The 27962-nt window shown below is 44.7% G+C and overlaps 1 protein-coding gene across 1 annotated transcript in view; it reads right to left on the minus strand.

Moving 5' to 3' along the window:
- Positions 1-27962, minus strand: part of LOC138303542 (zinc finger protein 777-like) — a 72139-nt gene that overhangs the window by 6755 nt on the left and 37422 nt on the right. The window contains exons 4-6 of the mRNA XM_069242773.1: positions 23044-23157; positions 5208-5282; positions 3844-3942 (exon numbers count right to left, since the gene is read on the minus strand). Of these exons, the coding sequence (XP_069098874.1) occupies positions 3844-3942; positions 5208-5282; positions 23044-23157 (288 nt within the window). The remainder of the gene's footprint in view (positions 1-3843; positions 3943-5207; positions 5283-23043; positions 23158-27962) is intronic.

Raw genomic sequence — 27962 nt, forward strand, 5'->3', positions numbered from 1 at the left:
TACCACAGGTGAGGGCATAGCTGCATGAGCAATATGCCTCTACAGTGTCTAAGTCTATTCTTAGATATTTTAAGTACAGTGTGGCCATATTAAGTATATGTCTGGGAGTTTGTCAAAACGAACTCCACAGCTCCATAATGGCTACACTGAATACTGGGAAGTTTGGTATCAAACTTCTCAGAATAATAAACCCACACTGATGCCAGTGTTGGATTTATTAAAAAATGCACACAGATGGCATCTTAGAGATGCCCCCTGTATTTTTCCCAATCCTTCAGTGCATGACTGACTGGTCTGTGCCAGCCTGCTGCTGAGAGACGAGTTTCTGACCCCCTGGGGTGAGAGCCTTTGTGCTCTCTGAGGCCAGAAACAAAGCCTGCACTGGGTGGAGGTGCTTCACACCTCCCCCTGCAGTAACTATCACCCCTAGCAGTGAGCCTTAAAGGCTCAAGCTTCCTGTTACAATGCCCCAGGGCACTCCAGCTACTGGAGATTCCCGCCCCCAGCAAGTCCAGGGTAGATAATGAGAAAAACAAGGAGGAGTCACCCACTAGTCAGAACAGCCCCTAAGGTGTCCTGAGCTGAGGTGAACCCTGCCTTTAGAAATCCTCCATCTTGATTTTGGAGGATTCCTCCAATAGGAATAGGGATGTGCCCCCTCCCCTCAGGAAGGAGGCACAAGGAGGGTGTAGCCACCCTCAAGGACAGTAGCCATGGGCTACTGCCCTCCCAAACCTGAACACACCCCTAAATTTAGTATTTAAGGGCGACCCAGAACCTAGGAAACTAGATTCCTGCAACCTGAAGAAACAAGAAGGACTGCTGACCTACAAGCCTGCAGAGAAGGAGGAAGATGACAACTGCTTTGGCCCCACCCCTACCGGCCTGTCTCCAACTTCGAAAACCTGCTCCCACGACGCATCCGATAGGGACCAGCGACAGGACCAAGAAACTCCAGTGAACAGCGGCCCTGTTCAAAACCAGCTACTTCTTTGCAACAAAGAAGCAACTTTCAATGACTGCACGTTTCCCGCCGGAAGCGTGAGACTTCACACTCTGCACCCGATGTCCCCGGCTCGAGATTCAGAGAACCAACATCTCAGGGAGGACTCCCCAGCGAGTGCTAGCCCATGAGTAACCAGAGACGACCCCCCTGAGCCCCCACAGCGACGCCTGCAGAGAGAATCCAGAGGCTCCCCCTGACCGCAGCTGCCTGTAACAAGGGACCCGACGCCTGGAACCAACACTGCACCCGCAGCCCCCAGGACCTGAAGGAACCAAACCTCAGCGCAGGAGTGACCCCCAGGCGACCCTCTGCCTTGCCCAGGTGGTGGCTGTCCCGAGAAGCCCCAGTGCCTGCCTGCACCGCTAGAGTGAGCCCCGGGTCCCTCCATTGTTTTCTACCTGAAACCCGACGCCTGCTTTGCACACTGCACCCGGCCACCCCTGTGCCGTTGAGGGTGTGTTTTGTGTGCCTAATTGTGTCCCCCTCCCCCACCCCGCGCTGGTGTGGTAACTTTGGGGTTGCCTTGAACCCCCAACGGTGGGCTGCCTATGCCCCAGAACTGAGACTTGTAAGTGTTTTACTTACCTCCTAATCTAACCTTTACTTACCTCCCACCAGGAACTGTAGATTTTTGCACTGTGTCCACTTTGAAAATAGCTTATTGCCATTTTTACAAAGACTGTATATGATATTGCTTTTATTCAAAGTTCCTAAAGTATCTACGTGAAGTACCTTGCATTTAAAGTCTTTACTGCAAATCTTGAACCAGTGGTTCTTAAAATAAACTAAGAAAATATATTTTTCAATATAAAAACCTATTGGCCTGGAGTAAGTCTTTGAGTGTGTGTTCCTCATTTATTGCCTGTGTGTGTAAAACAAATGCTTAACACTACCCACTATCTTACCTCTAAGGGGAACCCTTGGACTCTATGCACACTATTTCTTACTTTGAAATAGTATACACAGAGCCAACTTCCTACAAATTATAAGTTATAAAACCTTGCAGGAAGCGAAACAGCCCTCATAAAACATATAAACACCTGCACAACCACAAACTAAAATGCCATTCAAAGAAAGGAAGGTGAGACAAAATGATTCATTTTTATTTCTTCCTGGAGGGCCAGCACAATGTAACTTTGTTATTCAAGGTATCAGCAAGAAAAACAGGTCTAAGCTTATTCTGCTACGTTAAGGATGTCACTAAAAATACTCTTTCTTCTTCCTTTTGTTTCCTACCCGTTTGTGAGCTTTGATAAAGGTACAGGGTTTAAAAGTGCCTGATGTAAATGTTTTATGCACTGTAGTGAATAAGTGAATATTAAAATCATGGTTGACCTTTTGGTAGTTTTTAATTCTATCGCTGATTGGTGAAATGACTGGCTCATAACAATCTTTATCAACATGTATTGTCACATTTACCCAGTCACAGCCTTTGATACATCAACCCCCTTTCCCCAGTTTTGATAGCAGGTGAACAGCCAAAGACCCCAGGCTTTAAACATTAAACGCAATATGCAGTGACAGATATCTGTGAAAAGAGAGTAGTCACCAGCCTTAGCTTCAAGTTCCAGGTGCCTTAGAATGCAGGGCTACAAATTAATCTGGTGTAATTCAACATTTGAAGCGTTTCACCATGTTCTACACTGCTGGCAGGGCTGACCACCCTTACAAGGTCATAATAATGAGTAGGGAGTAGGCGAATGACCCGCAACTGTGTGCAGGAATTTGTTTATTAAAACATTTGAATATGGCACTGTTACTTTTTAAATCCATCATTATTTCTGTAAACCAGACAGAGTCCTGACAGAGTGTGTGTAAGAGATCATGAGATGTGAGGGCGTAATGCGATGCGAGTGTGAGAGAGACAGCAATACACCTGCTTTTTATGCTTGAACCAGTCTACCACACGTCGGGTGGACACAGTGCCTCTGGGAAGACACTACGCACCCTGCTTACTTCTCCCTCAAATTAAATATGTACTTTATAACAATCACTGCAAAAAAAAAAAAAAAAAAAAACATATGTGGTAAACAGTGGACAAGTGTGCTTTCTGTCTATTGTGGGGGGGAGTGGGGGGGTTTGGGAACTGGGTAAACACTGATGAGCACGGATTTCAAAACCTTTGGAAAACACTGAGAAAACACAACTGGAATTTACAAAAAAATAAACAGTGAAAATAGACAGCCTAATTATAAGGAATAATATGATGTGACTTGTGTATGTTAAACACAGGATGCCCCTTTACTTCCCAATAAAAAAGCACTGAGTAAGATATTAAAACTTTCTTGTTCTATGTTCTGAACTAAAGATGTTCCTACCAAAATCAACCTTTATTTATGAAATGCTTACTTGGCATACAGACAAAATGTAAAAATTGAGGGTGAGTTCACCATTGACTCATAAATCCAGATTTCTGGCACTAGGTTTTAAGTATGGACAAGCCACCCACTGCCTTGTGCTGAGAAGAGAACATGGGTATGGGAGGATTACTTGATTGGTGATTTCACTGTGTACATGAATGATCAGAAGTCCACAAAACATTTGCAGGGGGGGGGGGGGGGGGGGGAATGCTGTTTGGTAGCCAAGATGCAGACTTTGGAAGTTGGGGACATGGGTTGTAATATAGTTTCCACACTTATATGAAGATAAAAAGATTCAGTGCAAACCATTCAATCTCCCGTGCCTAAACTGTAAATTATTTAAAGGTATCCGAGGTAACACAACCGTTTACAGTCCTCCTGCAACCACCCAGCCCCAAATAATGCACAACGCTCTGTTGCATCCCAGCTATGTTTGTGCTGGGTTTTATTCCACACCGTTACACGTGGTTTACTCACCTGCTGAGTTGTTCATGCTGTTTTTTCTCTTACTGCCCTGATCATCAAAGCAGTAGGGCTCTTCCTCATCTTTTATGGTGATTGAAATAGTTTCATGACCTGTTAGAAAAATAGCAAATCTAAGTACAATAGTATAATAAACAGACATATATATTACACAAGTGAGAGGATTTTGTATTGAAAGGAGGAGTTTGGGTAACTTGTGGGTGGTGTCCGGGTGATGCGTGGGAGGGTGTTGTGCGTGAGTTTGTGAGTATATATGTGGAAATGTTGCTGTTTACATTCCTTTCATTTATCCTTAGAATGAACAGGCATGTACTAAAGGCATACCTGTCTAGGTATACAGTTTTATGAAGGAATTGTGTCTGTTTGGAGCGAAAAGATGACACCTTGTACAGAGCCTCATAATGGAGTGTGTAGTACAGAACCTTGTTATCGAGGGGTATTTGGTAAAAAGTTCAAAAATAATATTTTGAACAAAACATTTAAAAGATAAAAGTTTGAAAGAAACTGAAACTTAAAGGGAATTTAAAACCCGTTTTAGGATTCTGATGTGAATCAACATTTAGGTATGTTAGAGCCATGTTCAGGGTTACCGTTTTGATTAGATGTAGTGTTAGGGCCCATCTGAGGCGCCGGGAAAGGTTCAGTGACTATCTGGCCATACTATAAAATCTATGAACTGACTATCCACAATTGGTAGGATTCTGCTCTGTGCCACAGGACTTAAAATAAAGCAAACAGGAAACCTGTTTTATGTAACTGTTTATTAGGGCCATTAGGCAGCAATGGAGTATCAGCGGATACTCTTAGGAGTTACATCCTAAACTCACATTCTTAAGGTCTGTAAAAGCCGTAGCCACATCATTAAATGTGGGGTCCCGACACTAGAGCCCCTGCTGTAAGCCACTACTAATCCCGACCAACACAGCTACGCAGGTTGAAAAAGAGGTGCCTCTGCAGTGAAGATGTGGCCTTGAACTTCCCCAATTTGGACTAAGATCGTCTCTGGGTCAAACGGGAAAGACATTTATAGTTTGTTTGAATTCCAGCTGAACAAGTTATCATGCATAATCAGCAGAAACAGAGAGGTGCGCCTACTGCCTTGTTTATGCCGGTAAATTTATGGCTCAATCTTACTCAAGTGCCAGTGGAGAACACACTTAAGAGCAGATTCTAAACTCTCTGAAGGAGAAAGTGATCACTCAAGGCCTACCTTTGAGAAGTGAAACGTCTGTAAGATGCTAAGATTAGATTGAAGAGTGTGTGGAAGTATCAAAGAAGCAGCACAGCAACACACTGAGAAGATGTATGGTCACCTTCAACCTCAGAACTTTGTGAACCAACAAGCAGTCACACTTCACCTGAGCTGGTATCAGTACTGCTTGTCTGTACTTCCTTCCCAAGATGATCGATGAAAATTAAAGCTGGGTCCTCGTCTTTCCTCAGGCAGATTTCAAGATTGGGAAAGAAAAAAAATAAATCAATCATATAGTGCAAGTTAAAACGTCACAGTGTTTCAGGAGGTAAACAAACCCAAGTGTAAAAGTCACATACTTATATTGTTTGGGCTATGGAGAACGCCTCTTAAAATGACAAAAAAACCTTTTAAAAACTAAACACTCACAAAGTAATCACTGCAAAACAATGCTATCATAAAGCACTATACAAAAATCAAAAGAGCATAACATAAGGTAGCTTAGTGTGGCATGATATCGCATTTGATAGATCTATTAGGAGTGCTGGTCGATAGCAGACAATGCTGTGTTATCGGAAACGCAAGGTGACGAATAAACTACTCTTCCAACAGCTAGTCTCCTAAGAGTCGCTTACTAATGTTGCCGCAGAAGCCTGCACGTTACCAGCAGGGTAATCCCTCCTGCGACAGCCATTCCACTTTTAAGCCTTATGATCTTCAAAAAAACACCAGCTCTGGCCAACCTAAGACAACGGCATGCATTTTGTATTGTAATAGTATTTATATAGCGCTTACTACCCCTGATGAGGAGTTGAGGCGCTTTTCAGCAAGTAGCACACAACTCCGGACCCCAAGAGGAATTAGTATAGGGAAATATGAGTTCAGTTTTAGTATTTATATGAGTTAATTTGAGCCGCGGATATGTGAGTTGGTTACTTGGATTGACTAGAGTAATGGAGGGATTTTGGAGGGAAGAATCCAGAAGTGTTAATTGGGAGTTTATGGTAATAGGATGAGGCTTGGGATGCGTAAAGGAGAGATGGCGGAGGGTAGAGTCCGTGGAAAGGGTTAGGGATATCATAGTAGCAGGAGGGGTTTTGGATGAGTCAAAGGTGAGATAAATGAGTGAGGATTTAGTAGGGTTGTTTGGGAGATCATAGTAGTAAACGGAGGTTTGGGTGAGCTAGATGTGGAAGCGGAGGGAAGAGCTTAGGCAGGGTTATTTTTGGAGATGAAAGTAGTAGAATGGGTTTGGGGTGGGTCAGAGTGGCGATGGAGCCTAGATTGATAGAGACACGACATATGGTGATGGGTAGACAAAGTAAAGCTTACAAGAGTGTAAATTTATATTATTTTCATTTATTTATAATTATATATATATATATATATATATATATATATATATATATATATATATATATAGAAAATGTCACTTACCCAGTGTACATCTGTTCGTGGCATGAGTCGCTGCAGATTCACATGCTGTGCACAGTCCGCCGTCTGGTGTTGGGCTCGGAGTGTTACAAGTTGTTTTTCTTCGAAGAAGTCTTTTCGAGTCACGAGACCGAGGGACTCCTCCCACTTCGATTCCATTGCGCATGGGCGTCGGCTCCATCTTAGATTGTTTTCCCCGCAGAGGGTGAGGTAGGAGTTGTGTATGTTAGTAATAGTGCCCATGCAATGGAATGAATACGTATGTACATAATAAAGGTTAAAGTAATATATTTACAAATGTTCAAGATCTACTTCTAAACGGCTACAGGCTCCCGGGGAGTATTATATAAACAAACAAGGAGGGACACACTCGACACAGTTGTGCCTCCTAACACAGAAAATATGGCATTGGGCGATTCACAACCGCATTCGCCTAATAGCACAATTTATTCCAGGGATTCAGAACCAGTTGGCAGACAATCTCTCTCGAGATCACCAACAAACCCACGAATGGGAAATTCACTCCCAAATACTAAACAATTACTTTCAAATTTGGGGAACACCTCAAATAGATCTATTTGCAACAAAGGAAAACTCAAAATGTCAAAACTTCGCATCCAGGTACCCACAAGATCAATCCCAAGGCAATGCTCTATGGATGAACTGGTCAGGGATCTTTGCATACGCTTTTCCCCCTCTCCCTCTCATTCCATATGTAGTAAACAGGTTGAGTCAAAACAAACTCAAACTCATACTAATAGCACCAACATGGGCGAGGCAACCTTGGTACACGACACTACTAGACCTGTCAGTAGTACCTCATGTCAAACTACCCAACAAACCAGATCTGTTAACACAACACAAACAACAGATCAGACATCCAAATCCAGCATCTTTGAATCTAGCAATTTGGCTCCTGAAATCCTAGAATGCGGACACTTGCACCTCACACAAGAATGTATGGAGGTCATAAAACAAGCTAGGAAACCTACCACTAGACACTGCTACGCAAACAAGTGGAAAAGATTCGTGTATTACTGCCAGAATAATCAAATTCAGCCATTACACGCATCTCCAAAAGATATAGTAGGATATTTACTACATTTGCAAAAATCAAATCTAGCTTTCTCTTCCATAAAAATACATCTCACCGCAATATCAGCTTACCTACAAATTACTCATTCAACTTCACTATTTAGAATACCAGTCATTAAAGCGTTTATGGAAGGCTTAAAGAGAATCATACCACCAAGAACACCACCTGTTCCTTCATGGAACCTCAACATTGTCTTAACAAGACTCATGGGTCCACCTTTCGAGCCCATGCATTCTTGTGAAATGCAATACTTAACGTGGAAAGTTGCATTTTTGATTGCCATCACATCTCTAAGAAGAGTGAGCGAGATTCAAGCATTTACCATACAAGAACCATTTATTCAGATACATAAAAATAAAGTAGTAAACAAACAAATCCTAAATTTTTACCAAAGGTTATCTCACCGTTCCACTTAAATCAAACAGTAGAATTACCAGTGTTCTTCCCACAACCAGATTCTGTAGCTGAAAGAGCACTACATACATTAGACATCAAAAGAGCACTAATGTACTACATTAACAGAACAAAACTAATTCGAAAAACAAAACAACTATTTATTGCCTTTCAAAAACCTCATACAGGAAATCCAATTTCAAAACAAGGCATTGCTAGGTGGATAGTTAAGTGTATTCAAACCTGCTATCTTAAAGCAAAGAGAGAGCTGCCTATTACACCAAAGGCACACTCAACCAGAAAGAAAGGGGCTTCCATGGCCTTTCTAGGAAATATTCCAATGAACAAAATATGTAAGGCAGCAACATGGTCTACGCCTCACACATTCACCAAGCACTACTGTGTAGACGTGTTATCCGCACAACAAGCCACAGTAGGTCAGGCTGTACTAAGAACATTATTTCAAACTACTTCAACTCCTACAGGCTGAACCACCGCTTTTGGGGAGATAACTGCTTACTAGTCGGTGCACAGCATGTGTATCTGCAGCTACACATGCCACCGAACGGAAAATGTCACTTACCCAGTGTACATCTGTTCGTGGCATGAGTCGCTGCAGATTCACATGCGCCCACCCGTCATGTTGTCTGTTTTGACAAGAATGTATTTTTGGGTTATTATGGGTTGAAATGCTTTCAGCGCTAGAAATTCTGCTAACATTTCCAAGTGATTTATGTGAAACTGTCTCTGATGTACGTCCCATTGTCCTTGGATGCTGTGTTGATTGAGGTGTGCTCCCCACCCTGTCATGGAAGCATCTGTTGTTATGACATATTGTGGCACTGGGTCTTGGAAAGGCCGCCCTCGGTTTAAATTTGTACTGTTCCACCATAGAAGCGAGATGTATGTTTGGCGGTCTATCAACACCAGATCTAGAAGTTGACCCTGTGCTTGTGACCATTGTGATGCTAGGCACTGTTGTAAGGGCCGCATGTGCAATATTGCGTTTGGGACAATGACTATGCATGAAGACATCATGCCTAGTAGTTTCATTACCATTCGGACTTGAATCTTTTGTGTTGGATACATGGCCTGTATTACTTTGTGAAATGTTTGAACCCGTTGTGGACTTGGAGTGGCAATCCCTTTTGCTGTGTTGATTGTCGCTCCTAAGTATTGCTGCGTTTGACACGGCAAAAGGTGTGACTTTGCATAGTTGATGGAGAAACCTAGCCTGTGAAGGGTTTGTATGACATATTTTGTGTGCTGTGAACACTGTTTTAGCGTGTTGGTTTTGATTAACCAGTCGTCTAAGTACGGGAACACATGTATTTGCTGCCTTCTGATATGTGCAGCTACTACTGCCAGGCATTTTGTAAAAACTCTTGGTGCAGTTGTTATTCCGAATGGCAACACTTTGAATTGGTAATGTATTCCTTGGAATACGAACCTTAGGTATTTCCTGTGTGAAGGATGTATTGGTATATGGAAATACGCATCTTTTAGATCTAATGCTGTCATGTAGTCTTGCTGTTTGAGCAGTGGGATTACGTCTTGTAATGTGACCATGTGAAAGTGGTCTGATTTTATGTAGGTATTTAGTGTTCTGAGATCTAGTATTGCTCTCAGAGTTTTGTCCTTTTTGGGTATTAGAAAGTACAGTGAGTAAACTCCTGTGTTTTTTTGTTGAATTGGTACTAATTCTATTGTGTCCTTTTGTAGCAATGCTTGAACTTCTAGTCCTAGAAGATCTATATGTTGTTTTGACATTGTGTGTTTTCGGTGGGACGTTTGGAGGGAATTGGCGAAATTCTATGCAATAACCATGCTGGATAATTGCTAAGACCCAAGTGTCTGTTGTTATTTCCTCCCAAAGTTTGTAAAATTGGCTTAGACTTCCCCCCACAGGTGTTATGTGATGGGGGTGTGTGACTTGTGAGTCACTGCTTATTTTGAGGGGTTTTGGGGCCTTGGAATTTTCCTCTATTTTTTGGGAATTGGCCCCCTCTAAATTGCCCCCGAAAACCTCCCCTCTGATATTGACCCTGGTAGGTAGGCCTTGTTTGTGAGGTTGTGGTTTCTGTGGGTTGACCTCGAAACCCTCCCCTAAAAGGTGTTTTCCGAAATGTGCCTCTGCTCTGCGGGGAGTAGAGTGCGCCCATGGCTTTGGCTGTATCGGTGTCCTTTTTGAGTTTTTCGATGGCAGTGTCTACCTCCGGCCCAAACAATTGCTGTTCATTAAACGGCATTTGAGCACAGCCTGCTGGATTTCCGGTTTGAACCCAGAAGTGCGCAGCCATGCGTGCCTTCGTATTGTGACTGCAGTGTTTATTGTCCTTGCAGCTGTATCTGCTGCATCCATGGAAGACCGTATCGGATTATTTGAGATACTTTGTCCCTCTTCCACCACCTGTTGCGCTCTTTTTTGGAACTCCTTAGGTAAGTGTTCGATTAAATGTTGCATTTCATCCCAATGAGCCCTGTCGTATCTTGCCAAAAGTGCTTGTGAATTGGCAATACGCCACTGATTTGCTGCTTGTGCTGCAACCCTTTTTCCCGCAGCATCAAATTTGCGGCTCTCCTTGTCTGGAGGTGGTGCGTCGCCTGAGGTATGAGAGTTGGCTCTCTTACGAGCTGCCCCCACAACTACTGAGTCTGGTGTTAGTTGTGTTGTAATATATATTGGATCTGTGGGCGGTGGCTTATATTTTTTCTCCACCCTTGGAGTTATGGCTCTGCCTTTAACTGGATCCTGAAAAAATTGTTTTGAATGGCTTAGCATTCCTGGGAGCATGGGAAGGCATTGATACTGGCTATGGGTGGAGGATAGGGTGTTAAAGAGAAAGTCATCCTCAATTGGTTCCGAATGTAAGGAGACATTGTGAAACTCGGCTGCCCTTGCGACCACCTGTGTATAGGATGTACTGTCCTCAGGTGGTGACGGTTTTGTAGGATAAGAGTCTGGGCTATTGTCAGACACTGGAGCATCGTAGAGGTCCCATGCATCAGGATCATCCTGACTCATTGTGGTATGAGCTGGTGAGTGCATCAGTGGTGGAGTTGTTGCTGGTGATGCATGTATTGATGGTGGTGGAGACGGTGGTGGGGTTGTTTTCCTTGCCACCTTTGCCTGTGGTTGCTTGTCCTTTTGTTGAAAGGCAAGTTTCCTTTTTATTTTGATTGGGGGAAGAGTGGTTATCTTCCCTGTGTCCTCATGAATATGAAGCCTTCTTTGTGTGTAGTCAGGCTCTACAGCTTGAAGCTCCTCTCCAAATCTATGTAATTGGGAGGTTAATCCTTGTTCCTCTGTATAGGAACTAGTTTTCGGCTCCGAGGCTGGCTGTTTCGGAACCGAAACCTTTTCGGAAGTCTTTTTAGGCTCCGAAGAAACCTTCTTTGTTTTCGGCGTGGTGTCTCGGTGCCGAAATTCTTCGGTGCCGCTGTCTCTGTGCCGAAGTTTCTCGGAGCCGCTGTCTCGGCTCCGAGGTTGCTGTGTGGCGGTATCTCGACCGGAGTCGGATGACTTCGACACCAGCATGCCCTTTTTTGGTGCCTTGGATGGGTCACCTATTTTTCGGGTTAAGCCATGGCCTGTTGGCGGTGGCGTCCCCTGGGCTTTTGTAGACTTCTCGTGAGTCTTGATTTTCGATGTCTTACTCACGGTTTTGGTTGTTTCTTCGGCGTTGAGTTCTTCCGAATCCGACTCGTGGACGGAGAAAGCTTCTTCTTCCTCCTCGAAACGATCTTGACCTGTCGGCGTGGACGCCATTTGTAGTCTCCTGGCTCTTCGGTCTCTCAGCGTCTTCCTCGACCGAAACGCTCGACAGGCTTCACAAGTATCCTCCTTGTGCTCGGGGGACAAGCACAAGTTACAGACCAGATGGTGATCCGTATACGGATACTTGTGATGGCATTTTGGGCAGAAGCGGAATGGGGTCCGTTCCATGAGCCTGGAAGTCGCACGTGGCCGGGCCGACCAGGCCCCGACGGGGGATCGAAAAAACCCCGAAGGGCCACCGGAGCTCTTCAAAATTCGGTGTTGATTTGTTCTAACTAACCCGATACCGAACGCAAACAATACCGACGTTTTTTTCCGAGATTCTAACTAACTTTCCGACCCGAAACACGGAGCGAAAAGGAACACGTCCGAACCCGATGGCGGAAAAAAAACAATCTAAGATGGAGTCGACGCCCATGCGCAATGGAATCGAAGTGGGAGGAGTCCCTCGGTCTCGTGACTCGAAAAGACTTCTTCTAAGAAAAACAACTTGTAACACTCCAAGCCCAACACCAGACGGCGGACTGTGCACAGCATGTGTATCTGCAGCTACACATGCCAACGAACATGTATATATATATATACACACACACACACACTTTTTAAAATAATTATTTTATTTTTCTTTAATATATTCATTATTATTTTTTTAACTTTAATTTACTTATTTATAATTTGAATTTTATTTATAGATTTTATTTTATTTATACACACACATACATATTTAATCGTGAGTAAATATACATTTGTTAAACAGGTTTAAAGAGTATGTGTTTAATTTATTGTTATGACATAGTAGCAATAAATATTTCCTAAAGAACTATACATATCTAGAATATACAAATGTTCAGATAAAAATATTTATCAACGCATATGCAGTCCATTGCTGTTTGAATATGGTGGTTATAAAGGAAAGAGCCAACTCTTGAGTAGTCTTCTGAAGACAAGATAGTTATCCGTGGATCTTATATTTGGGGTAATGAATTCCATAGTTTGGGTGCGTGAACGGAGAAGGATGTACCACCTGTAGCCTTTTTCTTGTGTGGTGGTGTTCCAAGGTGGGGTTAGAAACCATAGGAGACATTTCAGGGCGGACAACTGTTGCCCTTGGAGGCATTCAGCACACACCACAACTACCCTAAGCCCAATTACAGGCATACAAAGTGCTGCTCCACACACTTCACACTTTATGACATGTCAATTGAGGGAACCACCCAGCCATGAAATACTACAATACGTTTACATCATGGGAGTGGGCAGCCGGTTACTGTACAGAGCATTTGTGGAGACACACATACACACACAACATAGAGCACAAGATGTGGACATACCGCACATGTTTTGGACATTTATTGCACACTCCCACTTTTGGGCAATAACCTGCAAAGCTGGGACATCTGCACATTAGGACTATTTTAACGTTCGAAAAGCATTATGGTTTGGTCCAATTCCTGGATCTAGCCCTTTTAATAGCCAAATGTGCCAAAATGTGCCTTTGGGAAGCCTGTGAGGGATGGCAACAGATGGTCATGGAGGCATCGAAAATGGCTCCTTAAGCCTTTAATGGGATGAGCTAACAACTCTTTTTGTATCTAACACCAAGGATGACAGGTATCAACCGTCAAGCCACACTCATGCATTACTGGCACACCATGAAACAATGCACTTCCCCATAACGCCCTTCTGGCAAGCAGTGATCGTCGGGAACCATGTAAACGAAAGGGCCCTTCAGCATCAAGGATTCTCCATTCACCTTGTCTAGTTCCTCTTGGGCTATATGTTACTCATTAAGTGAAAAATAGAGGCACCGCCTTTACAGGTACATTTTACTGTCTGGGTGCGGTTTCATTGTAAAAAATATAATTAAAGATTCATGGCAAACATGTTTGCTTCTAGAACGTGGACTTTGCTCACTGGTGAGATAATGAGACATTTGCTGCACACAGTGTGCCAACAGATCATTAAAAAAAACTTGTGGCAGAGGGTGAGCTGAAAATGAAAACCTTGACAAACACAAAAGTAACAGCTTCAAACTCATGCACATATTTTCACCCAAATTACTTTGGAATAAGCTGCTCATTAAACAGGGTCTTGTGATTCTTTGAATGCTTTACAAGAGCCCCTTTGAAGGAAGAAATGTTTTTGAATTTCTCACTTAAATCCTCTTTCACTTTAGACAATAAATAGGCTCCACAATTCGCACCGGCCTCAGGGGTGGGGTTCCTGCAACCCACACCTACATGACTCAACATGGTCTCACCTGCAGCGCAGGCTAAGAACGCAGGTTGAAATGTGTAGGGAAGAAGCGGTCTTGTGTGTTAACACTGATCTGACCCAAGCACAGAGTGCTAGTCCCAATTCTTACTGGTGGGTATTTCCAAAAGATTCTTCTTGTGATATCCGGACCTGGATAAATCTGGAGCTTCACATTGGACATCTACTAAAGGAAATACCATTACTGCCAAGTTGCGAAAACTCTTTCGTAGGAGCGCCCTCTAATGGATGGAGTACCTTATATTGGGTAGGCATTATAACTGGTCTCTATACTCACCAGCAGCAACTGCAAGCAACTTTAAAAAGAGGGTTTGGACTAAGCCAGCAGAAACCATGAGGCTGCCCCATTAGACCAGTCATAACAAACCAGTGCAGAGATGTTTCGAAGTGTGTGCTTGCCTGAAGAGTTAATCTCTTTCTGAGGTTAAATGCTTATGAGTAGCCTGGCATGAGTTACATCCATGAGGTCAATCGCCACCCATGGCATAGGTACCACAAAAACACAAATGGACTTTGTGAAACGTTCAACTGGCCCCTTGAAGCATGATGACAGTAGAAGCTTCTTCTCAACGCCTGCCAGGAGGTGCTAAAGGGGTTCACTGGACTCAGACCCCTTGAGCTCCACTACATGTGAAGGGTGAAACTTGATATAGTTTAATTTAGGATGGTTGGCACTGTATGAACAAAGACCTAGCTGCACCCACAGTTCCTTCTGTTATTAACATAAATGAACATCAGCAGGAATTTTTAGTTTTCAACGACAGGGAGGCTGAACCAAAGGCAGGAGTCCTAACTCCTGGTCCATGGGAAGCAGAACAAGTAGGGCTCTGTCTGAACTCTACAAAGGAACGGGGACCATACTCCCGGTCCCTGGGAAGCAGAACAAGGAGAACTCTGTCTGAACTCTACAAAGGAAAAGGGACCATACTCCTGGTCCCTGGGAAGCAGAACAAGGAGGACTCTTTCTGAACTCTACAAAGGAACGGGGACCATACTCCTGGTACCTGGGAAGCAGAACAAGGAGGACTCTGTCTAATCTCTACAAAGGAAAAAGGAGGACCTCTGTCTGATCTCTACAAAGGAAAGGGGACCATACTCCTGGTCCCTGGGAAGCAGAACAAGAAGGACTCTGTCTGAACTTGAGTCCACAAAGTGGTCAAAATGTGAAGTGGCCTCGACAGTGTATTAGATACTGAGATGACCTTGATGGGATGTGGCCAAGAGGACTCGGCCAGATGCAAGGTGGGCTGCCTACAGAGGAGCTCTCAGAAAGACAGATGGCAGCACTCCTATCCACTTCGTAGGCCAACTGTTTCAGTAAGCCTGGTGCAGTGACGGACAGGAAGCACAACAGGGACCTCTGTGACCTCACATGTATTTGTATCCTGACAGGACCACACTAGTAACCATAACGGACATACTGCTCATAAGAAAGTGAACCAAGCTACCACAGCTGATGTGGGTGGTGTATGACATCCTTGACAAAATGCTGTCTTCCCAGTTCATTTCTACCACAGGTTGACCAGGAGATACAGGCAAGTGAAGCTATGGAAGGCTCCAATGGGTCCTGGCTTTCCTTGCACCCTGGCCAAGGAGAGTCCCGGGCCGAGACACTTGTCATGAAGAATGCCGCACTGGTCTGGAGCTATGAAGTGTCATAGCCTTAGAGTCCTCTCTCCAGCACATGACCATTGTGCTGACCAGGATGAGGGACACACCTGACTGTGATGGCAGAGAAGTGCTAGTCTGTCGTGCATGGACAGTTACCTGGTCCACGCCTTGAAGCCTGGACAGGTGACCATTAAAGCCATCAAAGCCTGGGACGTGCCTCGCTTCCCGGCCTAGTTAGGGGCTTCAGTGGCACCGTTTATTTTATTTACTCATTAATGAGCAACAGGACCATGAGCAAAAGAAGAATCCCCAGAGGGGGGTGTCCTTATTCAGATGGCCGGCAACCCCACTGTGTACCTGTTCAGTGAGCTTCTGCCTGAATAGTAAAGCTGTCTACAACAGAGAGCGAAAATATCACCTTGGTCTGGGCTCTGAAGAGACTGCAACCACACATCTCCCGGAGTAAATGTGCTCACTTGCATCAACGGGTTGAAGTCTCTTCCTGGAGCAGATACGGCACTAAAAATGTCAATGCTACTGACCTGACAAACACCTTGAATGGGGTCCCAAGCAGTTCCAACATGGCGTTGGTATCATTTCTCAAGACAGTCACTTCCAATAAGAAGGAAATGTTACTAAGAACCGGCACTGGACAGCGCAGTTGTCGTGATACACCTGCAGGCAGTCTCTCTGATCCTTTTTTTAAGCAGGTGGTCTCTTCCCCTGCTTGAGATGGGGATGGCGGCTGAAACAACCTTGACAACCCTGGTGTGCCTACGCAGGAGGAGGGACTGGGTCATCAACAGCAGCTGAGTGATTTGGGGCCGCTATGCTGTTGAGGTTTTCAAATAATGCACCTGATACTTGAAAGTGTTGCTCAGATCATAGGAAGGTTAGCAACTTGTGCTTGTTGAGGACCTGAATATGCCGTGCGGCAGGTTTTGTGTGCACTGGTGGAAGACTATTCCAAAGTCATGCTTAAACACTGCCGTCAGTGGATGGCTGGTGAGAGGTGGCTGCCAGCTATGGCCTTATGTTCAATGAGCATATTAACCAACAATACTCTAGAGGGATTCTTCCCTACCCCTAAACCTCTATCAATGCAGAGACTCCTTGCACCTTTCCAGCTAAGGTGGTCATAAGCAGTGCTGGTCAGATCGAGAGTTTGACCTGTACCAGACATGATAGAAAAAGGTTTAAGGGACAGAAAAAGAAAGAAAAAGTTTCAGAACTTTTTAAGGAAACAGAAAAAAAACTTTTTCAACTTTTAAGAAACTTTTTGAAAGTTTAGAGGTACTTTTCAGCACTTAGCAATAGAGTAAGAGAAGAAAAGCAAAACTTTTTGGTTAGGTGTACATACACTGAACTTGTTTTGTATATTTTTCTCTTATGAAAAGTAAAAAATGACAAAGTGGTAAGTAGTTGCAAGTACTTATCCCACCGCTGCACAACCAATGTAGGAGGCTGGCCTGGTTTGTAGTGGTACCAAGGGGCACTTACACTCTGCACCAGGTCCAGTTATCCCTTATTAGTGTAGAAGAGGTGTCTAGCAGCTTAGACTGATAGAAAAGGGTAGCTTAGCAGAGCAGCTTAGGCTGAACTAGGAGACGTGTAAAGCTCCCACTATACCACTGGTGTCATATGCACAATATCATAAGAAAACACAATACACAGATATACTAAAAATAAAGGTACTTTATTTTTATAACAATATGCCAAAAGTATCTCAGTGAGTACCCTCAGTAAGAGGATAGCAAATATACACAAAATATATGTACACAATACCAAAAATATGCAGTAATAGCAATAGAAAGCAATGCAAGCAATGTACAGTCACAATAGATTGCAATGAGAGCACATAGGTATAGGGGCAACACAAACCATATACTCCAAAAGTGGAATGCGAATCACAAATGGACCCCAAACCTATGTGACCTTGTAGAGGGTCGCTGGGACTGTAAGAAAACAGTGAGGGTTAGAAAAATAGCCCACCCCAAGACCCTGAAAAATGGGTGCAAAGTGCACCTTAGTTCCCCAGAGAGCACAGAAGTCGTGATAGGGGAATTCTGCAAGGAAGACCAACACCAGCAATGCAACAACGATGGATTTCCAGACGAGAGTACCTGTGGAACAAGGGGACCAAGTCCAAGAGTCACACTCAAGTCGTGAGTGGGAAGATGCCCAAGAAATGACAACTGAGGGTGCAAAGAAGCTGCCAACAGATGGTAGAAGCTGTGGATTCTGCAAGAACAAAGAGGACTAGGAACTTCCCCTTTGGAGGATGTCGTGAAGAAGCTTGCAGAGGTGTTTCCGTGCAGAAAGACCGCAAACAAGCCTTGCTAGCTGCAAGGGTCGCGGTTAGGGTTTTTAGATGCTGCTGTGGCCCAGGAGGGACCAGGATGTCGCCAATTGCGTGAGGAGACAGAGGGGGCGCCCAGCAAGACAAGGAGCCCTCACCGAAGCAAGCAGCACCCGTAAAAGTGCCAGAACAGGCACTACGAAGAAGAGTGAACCGGAGCTCATCCAAAGTCACAAAGGAAGGTCCCACGACGCCGGAGGACAACTCAGGAGGTCGTGCACTGCAGGTTAGAGTGTCGGGGACCCAGGCTTGGCTGTGCACAAAGGAAATCCTGGAAGAGTGCACAGGAGCCGGAGCAGTTGCAAATCACGCAGTACCCAGCAATGCAGTCTGGCGTGGGGAGGCAAGGACTTACCTCCACCAAACTTGGACTGAAGAGTCACTGGACTGTGGGAGTCACTTGGACAGAGTTGCTGAGTTCCAGGGACCACGCTCGTCGTGCTGAGAGGGGACCCAGAGGACCGGTGATGCAGTCTTTTGGTGCCTGCGGTTGCAGGGGGAAGATTGTCGACCCACGGGAGATTTCTCCGGAGCTTCTAGTGCAGAGAGGAGGCAGACTACCCCCACAGCATGCACCACCAGGAAAACAGTTGAGAAGGCGGCTGGATCAGCGATACAAGGTTGCAGTAGTCGTCTTTGCTACTTTGTTGCGGTTTTGCAGGCGTCCAGAGCAGTCAGCGGTCGATTCCTTGGCAGAAGGTGAAGAGAGAGATGGAGAGGAAATCTGATGAGCTCTTGCATTCGTTATCTAACAAATTCCCCAAAGCAGAGACCCTAAATAGCCAGAAAAGGAGGTTTGGCTACTTAGGAAGGAGGATAGGCTAGCAACACAGGTAAGAGCCTATCAGAAGGAGTCTCTGACGTCACCTGCTGGCCCTGGCCACTCAGAGCAGTCCAGTGTGCCAGCAGCACCTCTGTTTCCAATATGGCAGAGGTCTGGAGCACACTGGAGGAGCTCTGGGCACCTCCCAGGGGAGGTGCAGGTCAGGGGAGTGGCCACTCCCCTTTCCTTTGTCCAGTTTCGCGCCAGAGCAGGGCTGGGGGATCCCTGAACCGGTGTAGACTGGCTTATGCAGAGATGGGCACCATGTGTGCCCATCAAAGAATTTCCAGAGGCTGGGGGAGGCTACTCCTCCCCAGCCCTGACACCTTTTTCCAAAGGTCTGAGTGAAACCCTGGGAAAGGCAGTTTGGCAGTACCCGGGTCTGTGCTAGAGACTCGGGGGATCATGGAATTGTCACCCCAATGCCAGAATGGCATTGGGGTGACAATTCCATGATCTTAGACATGTTACATGGCCATGTTCGGAGTTACCATTGTGACGCTGTACATAGGTAGTGACCTATGTACAGTGCACGCGTGTAATGGTGTCCCCGCACTCACAAAGTCCGGGGAATTTGCCCTGAACAATGTGGGGGCACCTTGGCTAGTGCCAGGGTGCCCACACACTAAGTAACTTAGCACCCAACCTTTACCAGGTAAAGGTTAGACATATAGGTGACTTATAAGTTACTTAAGTGCAGTGGTAAATGGCTGTGAAATAATGTGGACGTTATTTCACTCAGGCTGCAGTGGCAGGCCTGTGTAAGAATTGTCAGAGCTCCCTATGGGTGGCAAAAGAAATGCTGCAGCCCATAGGGATGTCCTGGAACCCCAATACCCTGGGTACCTCAGTACCATATACTAGGGAATTATAAGGGTGTTCCAGTATGCCAATGTGAATTGGTGAAATTGGACACTAGCCTGTTAGTGACAATTTGCAAAGAGAGAGCATAACCACTGAGGTTCTGGTTAGCAGAGACTCAGTGAGACAGTTAGGCACCACACAGGGAACACATACATATAGGCCACAAACTTATGAGCACTGGGGTCCTGACTAGCAGGGTCTCAGTGACACATAACAGACATACTGAAAACATAGGGTTCTCACTAGGAGCACTGGGCCCTGGCTAGCAGGATCCCAGTGAGACAGTGAAAACACCCTGACATACACTCACAAACAGGCCCAAAGTGGGGGTAACAAGGCTAGAAAGAGGCTACATTCTCACACTCCCCTCTACCGCGACCGCTCCGTTACGGTAAGGAAATCCTGCACCTGAACACACCTCTACATCTGTTGCCCCTGGGCCATAGAGAAGAGGACCAACAGTGCCTTCCTGTGCCCAAGCATCGTGAGGCCTGAGCCCTGTTTTTAGTTCAGCCCGGCTGGCTTCCTACACAGAGCCTGCAGCCTCTTTTCTCAGTGATCGATCTCCATTGAAACGTACTGGACCCCCAACACTGTCTTGCACCCGCCACCCCTGTGCCGCTGGTGGTGCCTTGGACCTTGCCCACCACTCACCTTGACTCCTGGAAATTGGTCTTGGAAGTGGCTGTACTCTACCTGTTTGCAGAACTTGTTTTTCCTCCCATGGGATAGCACTGCAGAACTCTGAAACTGCACTGCATCCACTCTTAAAAGTGAAAAGTATTTATATCTAAAAACGTACTTACCTGAATGACTGTTCTCTAATGCCTAAACATATATAAAAGAAATTGCTATTTTTATAAATGGGTGTGGCTATCTTTTTTGAGCCGTGTATCTCATTTATTGACTTTTCTGTCTATTTGTGGATGTCTTGCTCTCCTCTGTGTTAAGCCTAAGGCTGCTTGCCCACACTACCTTTAAATAGGGCACTCTGGGTTTGCATAGCAAGCCCTGTCCACTCATTGGGAAACTCCTGGGCTCTTTATACAGTGTATCTAGTTACTTGATGTACCACGTAAAGAGCAAGCTTCCTGCAATATTACTAATGAGTTCCCGGTGATCTGTAGTTTTTTGGGGAGTCGCTGGTGATTCCAGTGTAGAGGACGTTGCAGCTAGCTGGAGACGAGAGCCTGTTTTTTCTGGTGGTAACTTCGGAGATCTTCCTCAGCATCGATGCAAAGCGGGATGCCGTGACGGTGTTGACTTGCCTTGTCATGTCCAGTTTGTTGTCAATGATGATCCTGAGGTTCTTGACATGGGTGTGGGCCTTATAGTGCTGTGTTCTTGCCAAAGATCACTACATATCTGTCTTGACTGGTGTTGAGCTTTAAGCAGTTGGACAGTCGTTTTCCAGGTTAAAGTTCAGCTCTTTGATGAGGATGAAACTGATGATCAGAGTTGTGACAAAGTTTAAGACCTTGCTGGAAATTCTGGTGCGAGCTCCTGGTGGTCTGTAAATGAGGGTTCTGTGCAGGCTGAAGTTTGCTATTCTGAGTAACTTAAAAATGAGGTGTTCCATGTAGCTGGGGGACGCATCAGTGGCGGTGGTACAGCTGATGGTATCCTTGAATGTCGCTTTACCTCAGGGATTGTAATGCTGGTTCTGCCTCAAGATCTTGTAGCGGCAGGGATGGCTATGGCGATGTTGGGTGCCACGCTGGGCTTAGCCATGTTTGTTAGAGGAACAGAAGGAACAGTACATGGTCAGGTAGCAGATCCCAGATCTCTATGGCATGTTTGCTGAGCGAGTGAGTGTTGAGGAGCATGCATGAGAAAGATGTGTACTGTGAAGGTCAGGTCTGGTCTGTGTGGCTGTATCATGGAGGAATGTTTGTTGACATTCTAAAGGTGGAGAAAGGTTGATGGGGAGATTGCATGAGTATTTGCAGGAGGCACAGTGGAATGCTCGCTGGGTGGTGCATGTGGTGGCAGTCCGGATTGACAGAAACGAGGGTCAAGGCAGAGTGGTGGAAGTCAGACTAGGGTTCCTCCCGCTGGGTGCTGTCCAGGCATGGATGGGCAAAGCAAGTCTTGCCTTGGCCACCCTTAAGAAAGTCTTGGTGGTGGTGGGGGAGGAGGGGTCCACAGTTAATGGTGGCCAAGGATGTGAGGGGCATAGTAGAGGGGGAAACAGGTAGGAGCGCTGTGGGAAGGGAGATTGGGAAAACAAGGGTCACCGCAAGAAAGAATAAAGGAAGAAGACGCCCAACACAGCAAGAGACACAAAAACAGCACAAAGCAAGAGTCAAAGCAGAGAAATGAGGCACAAAACAAGAGTCAAGAGAGAGAGAGAAAGGCAGTGACAAGGGTTAAAAGTAGCTTTAAGACTATAACTAGTTTCAAATCTTTGCACTACTGAAGGATAACACCACACACCTGTGTTGCCCTATAGAAAGTGCAAGGGTGAATTGACTGGCTGGAAGTAGCTTTGGGCTCGAAGAATGAAAAGTAATTTTATGTGGTGGAAAGGAGTTTTTGTGCTATGATAAAAGGCAGATCTATCTGTGTTTCAGTTCTTTTAGTTATTTCTGTTGTTTACAAGTATAATCTATAATAAACTCACTGAATATCCAGGGTATACGAATGAGAGAGATTAGAAGGCAAACATCTGCATTTGTAGACCATATCAGCTTGTTTCAGACTTGAAACCATGTCATCAAGCATGTTTAAAACTGGTAGCAGCATATGAAGAAGTGACTAGTCACAGAATCAATAAAGCCAAATCTGAAACAATGTCCAACAAAGTTAGTTGTTTTAAATTACAAGTAGAAGAATTTGGTCTGAATTGGTAGGAGCCACTGTGACTCCTGAGAAGGCACCGAAAGTCTGGTGCCCAGCTGCTGTTTTTAGGCAGTCACATGCCAAACTTGTTTGTTGTAAACAACTCCAAAAGCAGGAGTTTGTTTCTCAAAAAGAAGGTTGTTTTATATAACACAGCTACCGAGGTTCCAGAGGGTTACCAAGCTTACCTCTATTGTTGTATACGATTTGTACAAGCGTCATTGACAGCCATTATAATTCTTTAAAATGTGGCTATTTTCTTTGTTGTAGTTATTTGTGCCCATTACTGAACCAATATTAAAAATACTGGAAACAGGTCAAGAAGTTACAGAGCACAGGCATTTAACGGCATACTGTACCATGAAATCATTTTATTGGTACATGTACGGTCTGTACCATTTAAAAAAATCATTGTGGATGTAGAATATTACTTCCATTGAAAATCTTGCTTAGTTTAGAGTGGCAAATGGACTGCGGATATAGTAATTACAACAAGAAGAGCACTGATATCACATCTCTTATTTTGTACCTGGGCTCAGACAATCCTTTCTTTTTTTCCCTTGTTTATCTCTACGTTTATTTACACATGTGTTTTCTTCTCTCCTCGTGTTGAATCCCTCCTCAGGGTTGGTAACTGGATCACCTGCAAATAAAGAATAAAATACACGATTTGTGTTCACTACAAATGCATTTCCAATCATTTTAGGCCCATATTTGATCCCTCATCTCATTCTATTGAGGGTGCGTGAACCCCACTCACCTCTGCCTCTGGCGCTTCAAGTGATCTTGTGCCAGTGAAAAAGAAAGCTGTAAACCTCAAGAGTAGAAGACACTTGGATATATAACGTGTAATTAAAATTCCTTAAGCGTCTTTATACTTCTACTGAAAAGCTAAAATGTCAAGGAATATTTCTGAGCAGAGTGTATGGGGGTTTCAGCACAACTTAGGTTAGACTGATTTAAAGACCGAGAGAGCCCTGTAGGAACGAGGAGTGCCTTCATTAATGGACAACACAGAAACTGCATTGTCCATTAATGAAGATAAATGCAAACTGGGGAATCTAGAAATACTGGCTAAGTATTCCTACACCTCATTTAGAGAAGAGTTGAACAGGGATGGATGCACCGTAGGGAACATGCTGGCCTGCTTGCTGCCTAGGATTGAAGGGTTGTGACTTTGGTCCTCAATACATGTGATGTATTTGGCTGCTGTGCCCGTGTACTGGCACTAGGGTTGTTAGGCACAGCTACTACTTGGGTTGTGGCAGTAGTCAGGTGCCCGCTGTGGCCTGTCCTGTGTGCCCCAGCTGTAGAATCACTGATGTGCGTACTCTGCAATGAACTGAGGGACTAGGGGAACCATGTGATCTGTTTAAATGTGGACTTTGTCTTTAGCCACAAATGAGTCAAACATTGATACCACAGGGGGCACGCAGCAAATACAAATTAATTTTCAAGAAAAAAACGAAATTAAGTAAATCACTTTCAGCAGAAATACTTTAACAATTAGCTAGATTCCTATTCATTTGATTCAAAATACACGTGGCCTAGCTCTTTCTAGAAAACAAAGAAAGAAACCTGGTTCACACCAGAAATAAACAAAAAAACTTTAACAGGAATCCTCACAACTTGGGCTACTTATAATTTGTATGCGATAACCTCAGTCGAGAGATAGTTTGCCACCAGAAACTCCATAAGACAACAATCTAGTCTATCAAGAAAAATGGGAATATCGGTCTACATGCTACGGGGTGGTATGGGATCCAGCTGCCTCCTCTAATAATGTTCACATGACCAAGCTGCCAAGTAACTACAAATAACCAATCTATCTCCCAAAACTCTGGCCTAGAATCTGCTATTACATCTTGCCCAGTTACCCTTTAACCACATCTTTACATCAAAGGTCTCATGAATATATCCGCGTTTCTTGAACTCTAAACACTTCACAATTTGCCTGTGCCAAAACCTTCTTCCAGACACTCAGTGATGGTTTTTCTGATGTTAATTACTTTTGTCAGACTACCTTGATCTAACAGGGGTCTATTTCTAGACATTTTTTCTTGGTCTTCGTGAAGTGATGATACCACAAACTATTCTCTGCTCAGTGTTTCACTTCTTTTAGCCAAAGATGTGCCTTTGTGTTTGGGCTTCTCATGCATTTGCTCTCCCCCTTTTGTAGAAACTGTTTTCCCAATGCATTTATTTTCTTTATACTTCTCTGTTGCATATGAGTGTTTGGTCTTCATCTCTCCTCTTAATGTCTCTCCTTTTCCCTTTCTTTATTGTTCTCTTTCCTTTCCCCCATGGTAGAAGCACTTTAGCTCAAGTGAGATGTGGAGAGGATGTGCCGGGGGAGACCACTGCCACACTGCTTTGCAAAGCATTAGAGTGATATCTCTGAAGCTGCCCCTAGATGTAGACACTGCTGGCAAAAGGGAGAATCATGCAGTGTCCATGGGAGAAGCTGAGAGTATGATTCTTACTACATACCCTGAAAAGATTGTAGCAGTGGCTTTATCTTCCAGTTTGCCTTAAGATGTGCACAGTGCTGCTAAGGCAGACCATACACCTTACAAATAAGAGCATATAGCAAGCAGAGGGTGCTCATCTGTGGACATTTTCTATAATCAGCACCTAAAACTCCTTGAGCAGCTGGAATGTGAGAACTTGTGCATAACCCACCCTTATTGCTTACAATCTACTTAACTTTGTGGCACTCTGTTGTATGACAACTGGGTCCTTGGCTCTAGTAAACTTGGAGACCAGCTATGTAGCTCGTCCCTGTTAATTATGTGCTACTTGGTAGTAGAGATGGGGCTACTGTCCGGAGAGTGGCACACTTGAGACTATGGCCCTCATTACGAGTTTGGCAGGCAGTGGAGGCCCCCTGCCAAACTCGTGCTGCCAGTGCGGGCAGAACACCGCCGGCCCTATTATAAGTCTCCTGCTGGGCCGGGAGGCGGAAACAGCGTTTCTGCCCACCAGCTCAGCAGGAAACACGGCCTTAACATTGTCGCCGGCTCGTAAGCGAGTCGGTGGCAATGTGGTGGTGCGGCGGGTGCAGCAGCACCTGCCACACTTTCCACTGTCTGTAGTTCGGGAAGTGGAAAGCACGATGGGGATGTCCATGGGGGTCCCTGCACTGCCCATGCCAAGTGTATGGGCAGTGCAGGGTCCCCCAACCCCCGACACTCCCATTCCGCCAGCCTTTCCATGGCAGTCCAAATGCCATGAAAAGGCTGGTGGATTGGGGAGTTGTAATCCCCAGGGTAGCGCTGCATGCAGTGCCCCCCTGGCGGATTACAACCGCCGAGACCGCTAGGCTGTCGTCTGGCAGCAGTCTGGCAGTGTCGGTGGTCGGACCGTGGCAGCTCTGCCACGGCCGTAACATGGCAGTCTGACCGCGGCAGTCGTCTGCCACAAGTGCGGCAGTCCAACCCCCACCACAAGTCTGGCGGTCTCAAGACCGCCAGACTCCTAATGAGGGCCTATGTGTTCATACATCACCTACCCTGTTATAAGAATGTTGAGGACAAGTGTTTGGATCTGTTAGCCACGATACTGGTCAAGTACAACAATCAGATAATTCTGTAAGATTTTATTCTGTGGACAGACTCTAAATGAAAACTTCAAGAAGAACAGTTTATTGACTTGCTGATTGTTACAGGCATGAGTCAACATGTCCAGTGAAAACCCTTATAGCAGGATACTCCCTAAACATTACAGATTTTGAGTTGTCTACACCTTTCAGGTGACTCTAGTTCCACTAACTTTGACCCATTCCAGAGGTGTGTTTTAAAATATAAACATCTCTGCTCTACCAAAGTCTAAGGTACACAGAATAGTCAACGCCAAACAAAGAAAAAGAGGCTAAAAAGAGAGCAGCAGCAATGACACGAACAGAGTATGAAACTGTGAGTTTTAAAATTCTGTACATCGCGTAACTATTTGGCAAGAAAATAAATTGGGCTATCACAAAGTTAAAACAATTCACAGTGAACCTGACAGAAAACGTTGTTAACTTCAGCAATCTAAATCCAAGTACATGTGACAAAGGTAAAAAAACACATCTTTGTACGTAAGATTAACTTGTTGGAGGTCAGCCAATTAATAAAGGACTGTAAAACCTCTGGTTTCCCCTGGATATACTTTTACTTCCAACCATTACTTCCTACTTTTCTGCTGCCATCAATACATCACTAGTCTCAGAAATAGCTCTCACATGACTAAACAGAGGGACAGAAAAAGAGGATGGAAAGAAAAGTAAACATTTTCGAGGAATAAAGTGGAGTTCTGGATCATCACTACATGAATATTTCTTGTGGATATTGCCTTTTTTGAGTGGATTACTGTTTCACAGACATATGATTTTTAGGATATATTGATAACATCAGATTCACCATGTCTCTGTAACTTCATGTGCTTCTGGCTCTTGTACCTCTGTGAACCTTTGTTGAATGAGTGACATAAAATATAAAAATATAAGCTCCTTCGTGATTATAAACCTGTGGCTGTATCCCTCTGTGATTAGATCACACTAAATGGTTCTCAGTTGTATTCAATGTAGATGGTACTTTGGTCTGAACATCTTGAAATCATTAATGAATTAATCTACATTTATTTGGTTTGAATAAGTCCCTTGTTGGCTCTTTATACCTTACCCTATTAATACCCGAGCTCACAAGGGCCTATTGTGTTGTCCCTTGCAATTACTTGTCGCTTAGTGAAGCAAGGTTTTAGAAGTCCCTTCCTTGAGTGATCAAGGAAAAGAGTTTTACAACACATCCCCACAATAAACACCTTTTCAAGCTCCTTCCTAGTCTCAGCATGGTCTATTGATTAAATCTCGATTCCTTTCCTAGCACCAAGAGACCACTTCTGCAGTGAATGCTGCTTGCTATAAAATCTAGTGATATAACACAACAAAACATGACATACCTGTCCTCTCCCTTGATATCCATCTCAGCTGGCCTCTTCTTCCACACAAAGTGAAGTACTGGGGGAATAATTCTGCTCTCAATTCATAGTCACAGCTTTTGAGTGATATTTAGATATTCTCTGTAAGGAAATGCCTCCTTGGCATGGTTGCCCCCTGACTTTTTGCCTTTGCTGATGCTATGTTTACAATTGAAAGTATGCTGAGGCCTGCTAACCAGGCCCCAGCACCAGTGTTCTTTCCCTAACCTGTACTTTTGTATCCACAATTGGCAGACCCTGGCATCCAGATAAGTCCCTTGTAACTGGTACTTCTAGTACCAAGGGCCCTGATGCCAAGGAAGGTCTCTAAGGGCAGCAGCATGTCTTATGCCACCCTGGAGACCTCTCACTCAGCACAGACACACTGCTTGCCAGCTTGTGTGTGCTAGTGAGGACAAAACGAGTAAGTCGACATGGCACTCCCCTCAGGGTGCCATGCCAGCCTCTCACTGCCTATGCAGTATAGGTAAG

This window comes from Pleurodeles waltl, chromosome 7 (assembly GCF_031143425.1).
Source record: "Pleurodeles waltl isolate 20211129_DDA chromosome 7, aPleWal1.hap1.20221129, whole genome shotgun sequence".
In the NCBI taxonomy this organism is placed as follows: domain Eukaryota; kingdom Metazoa; phylum Chordata; class Amphibia; order Caudata; family Salamandridae; genus Pleurodeles; species Pleurodeles waltl.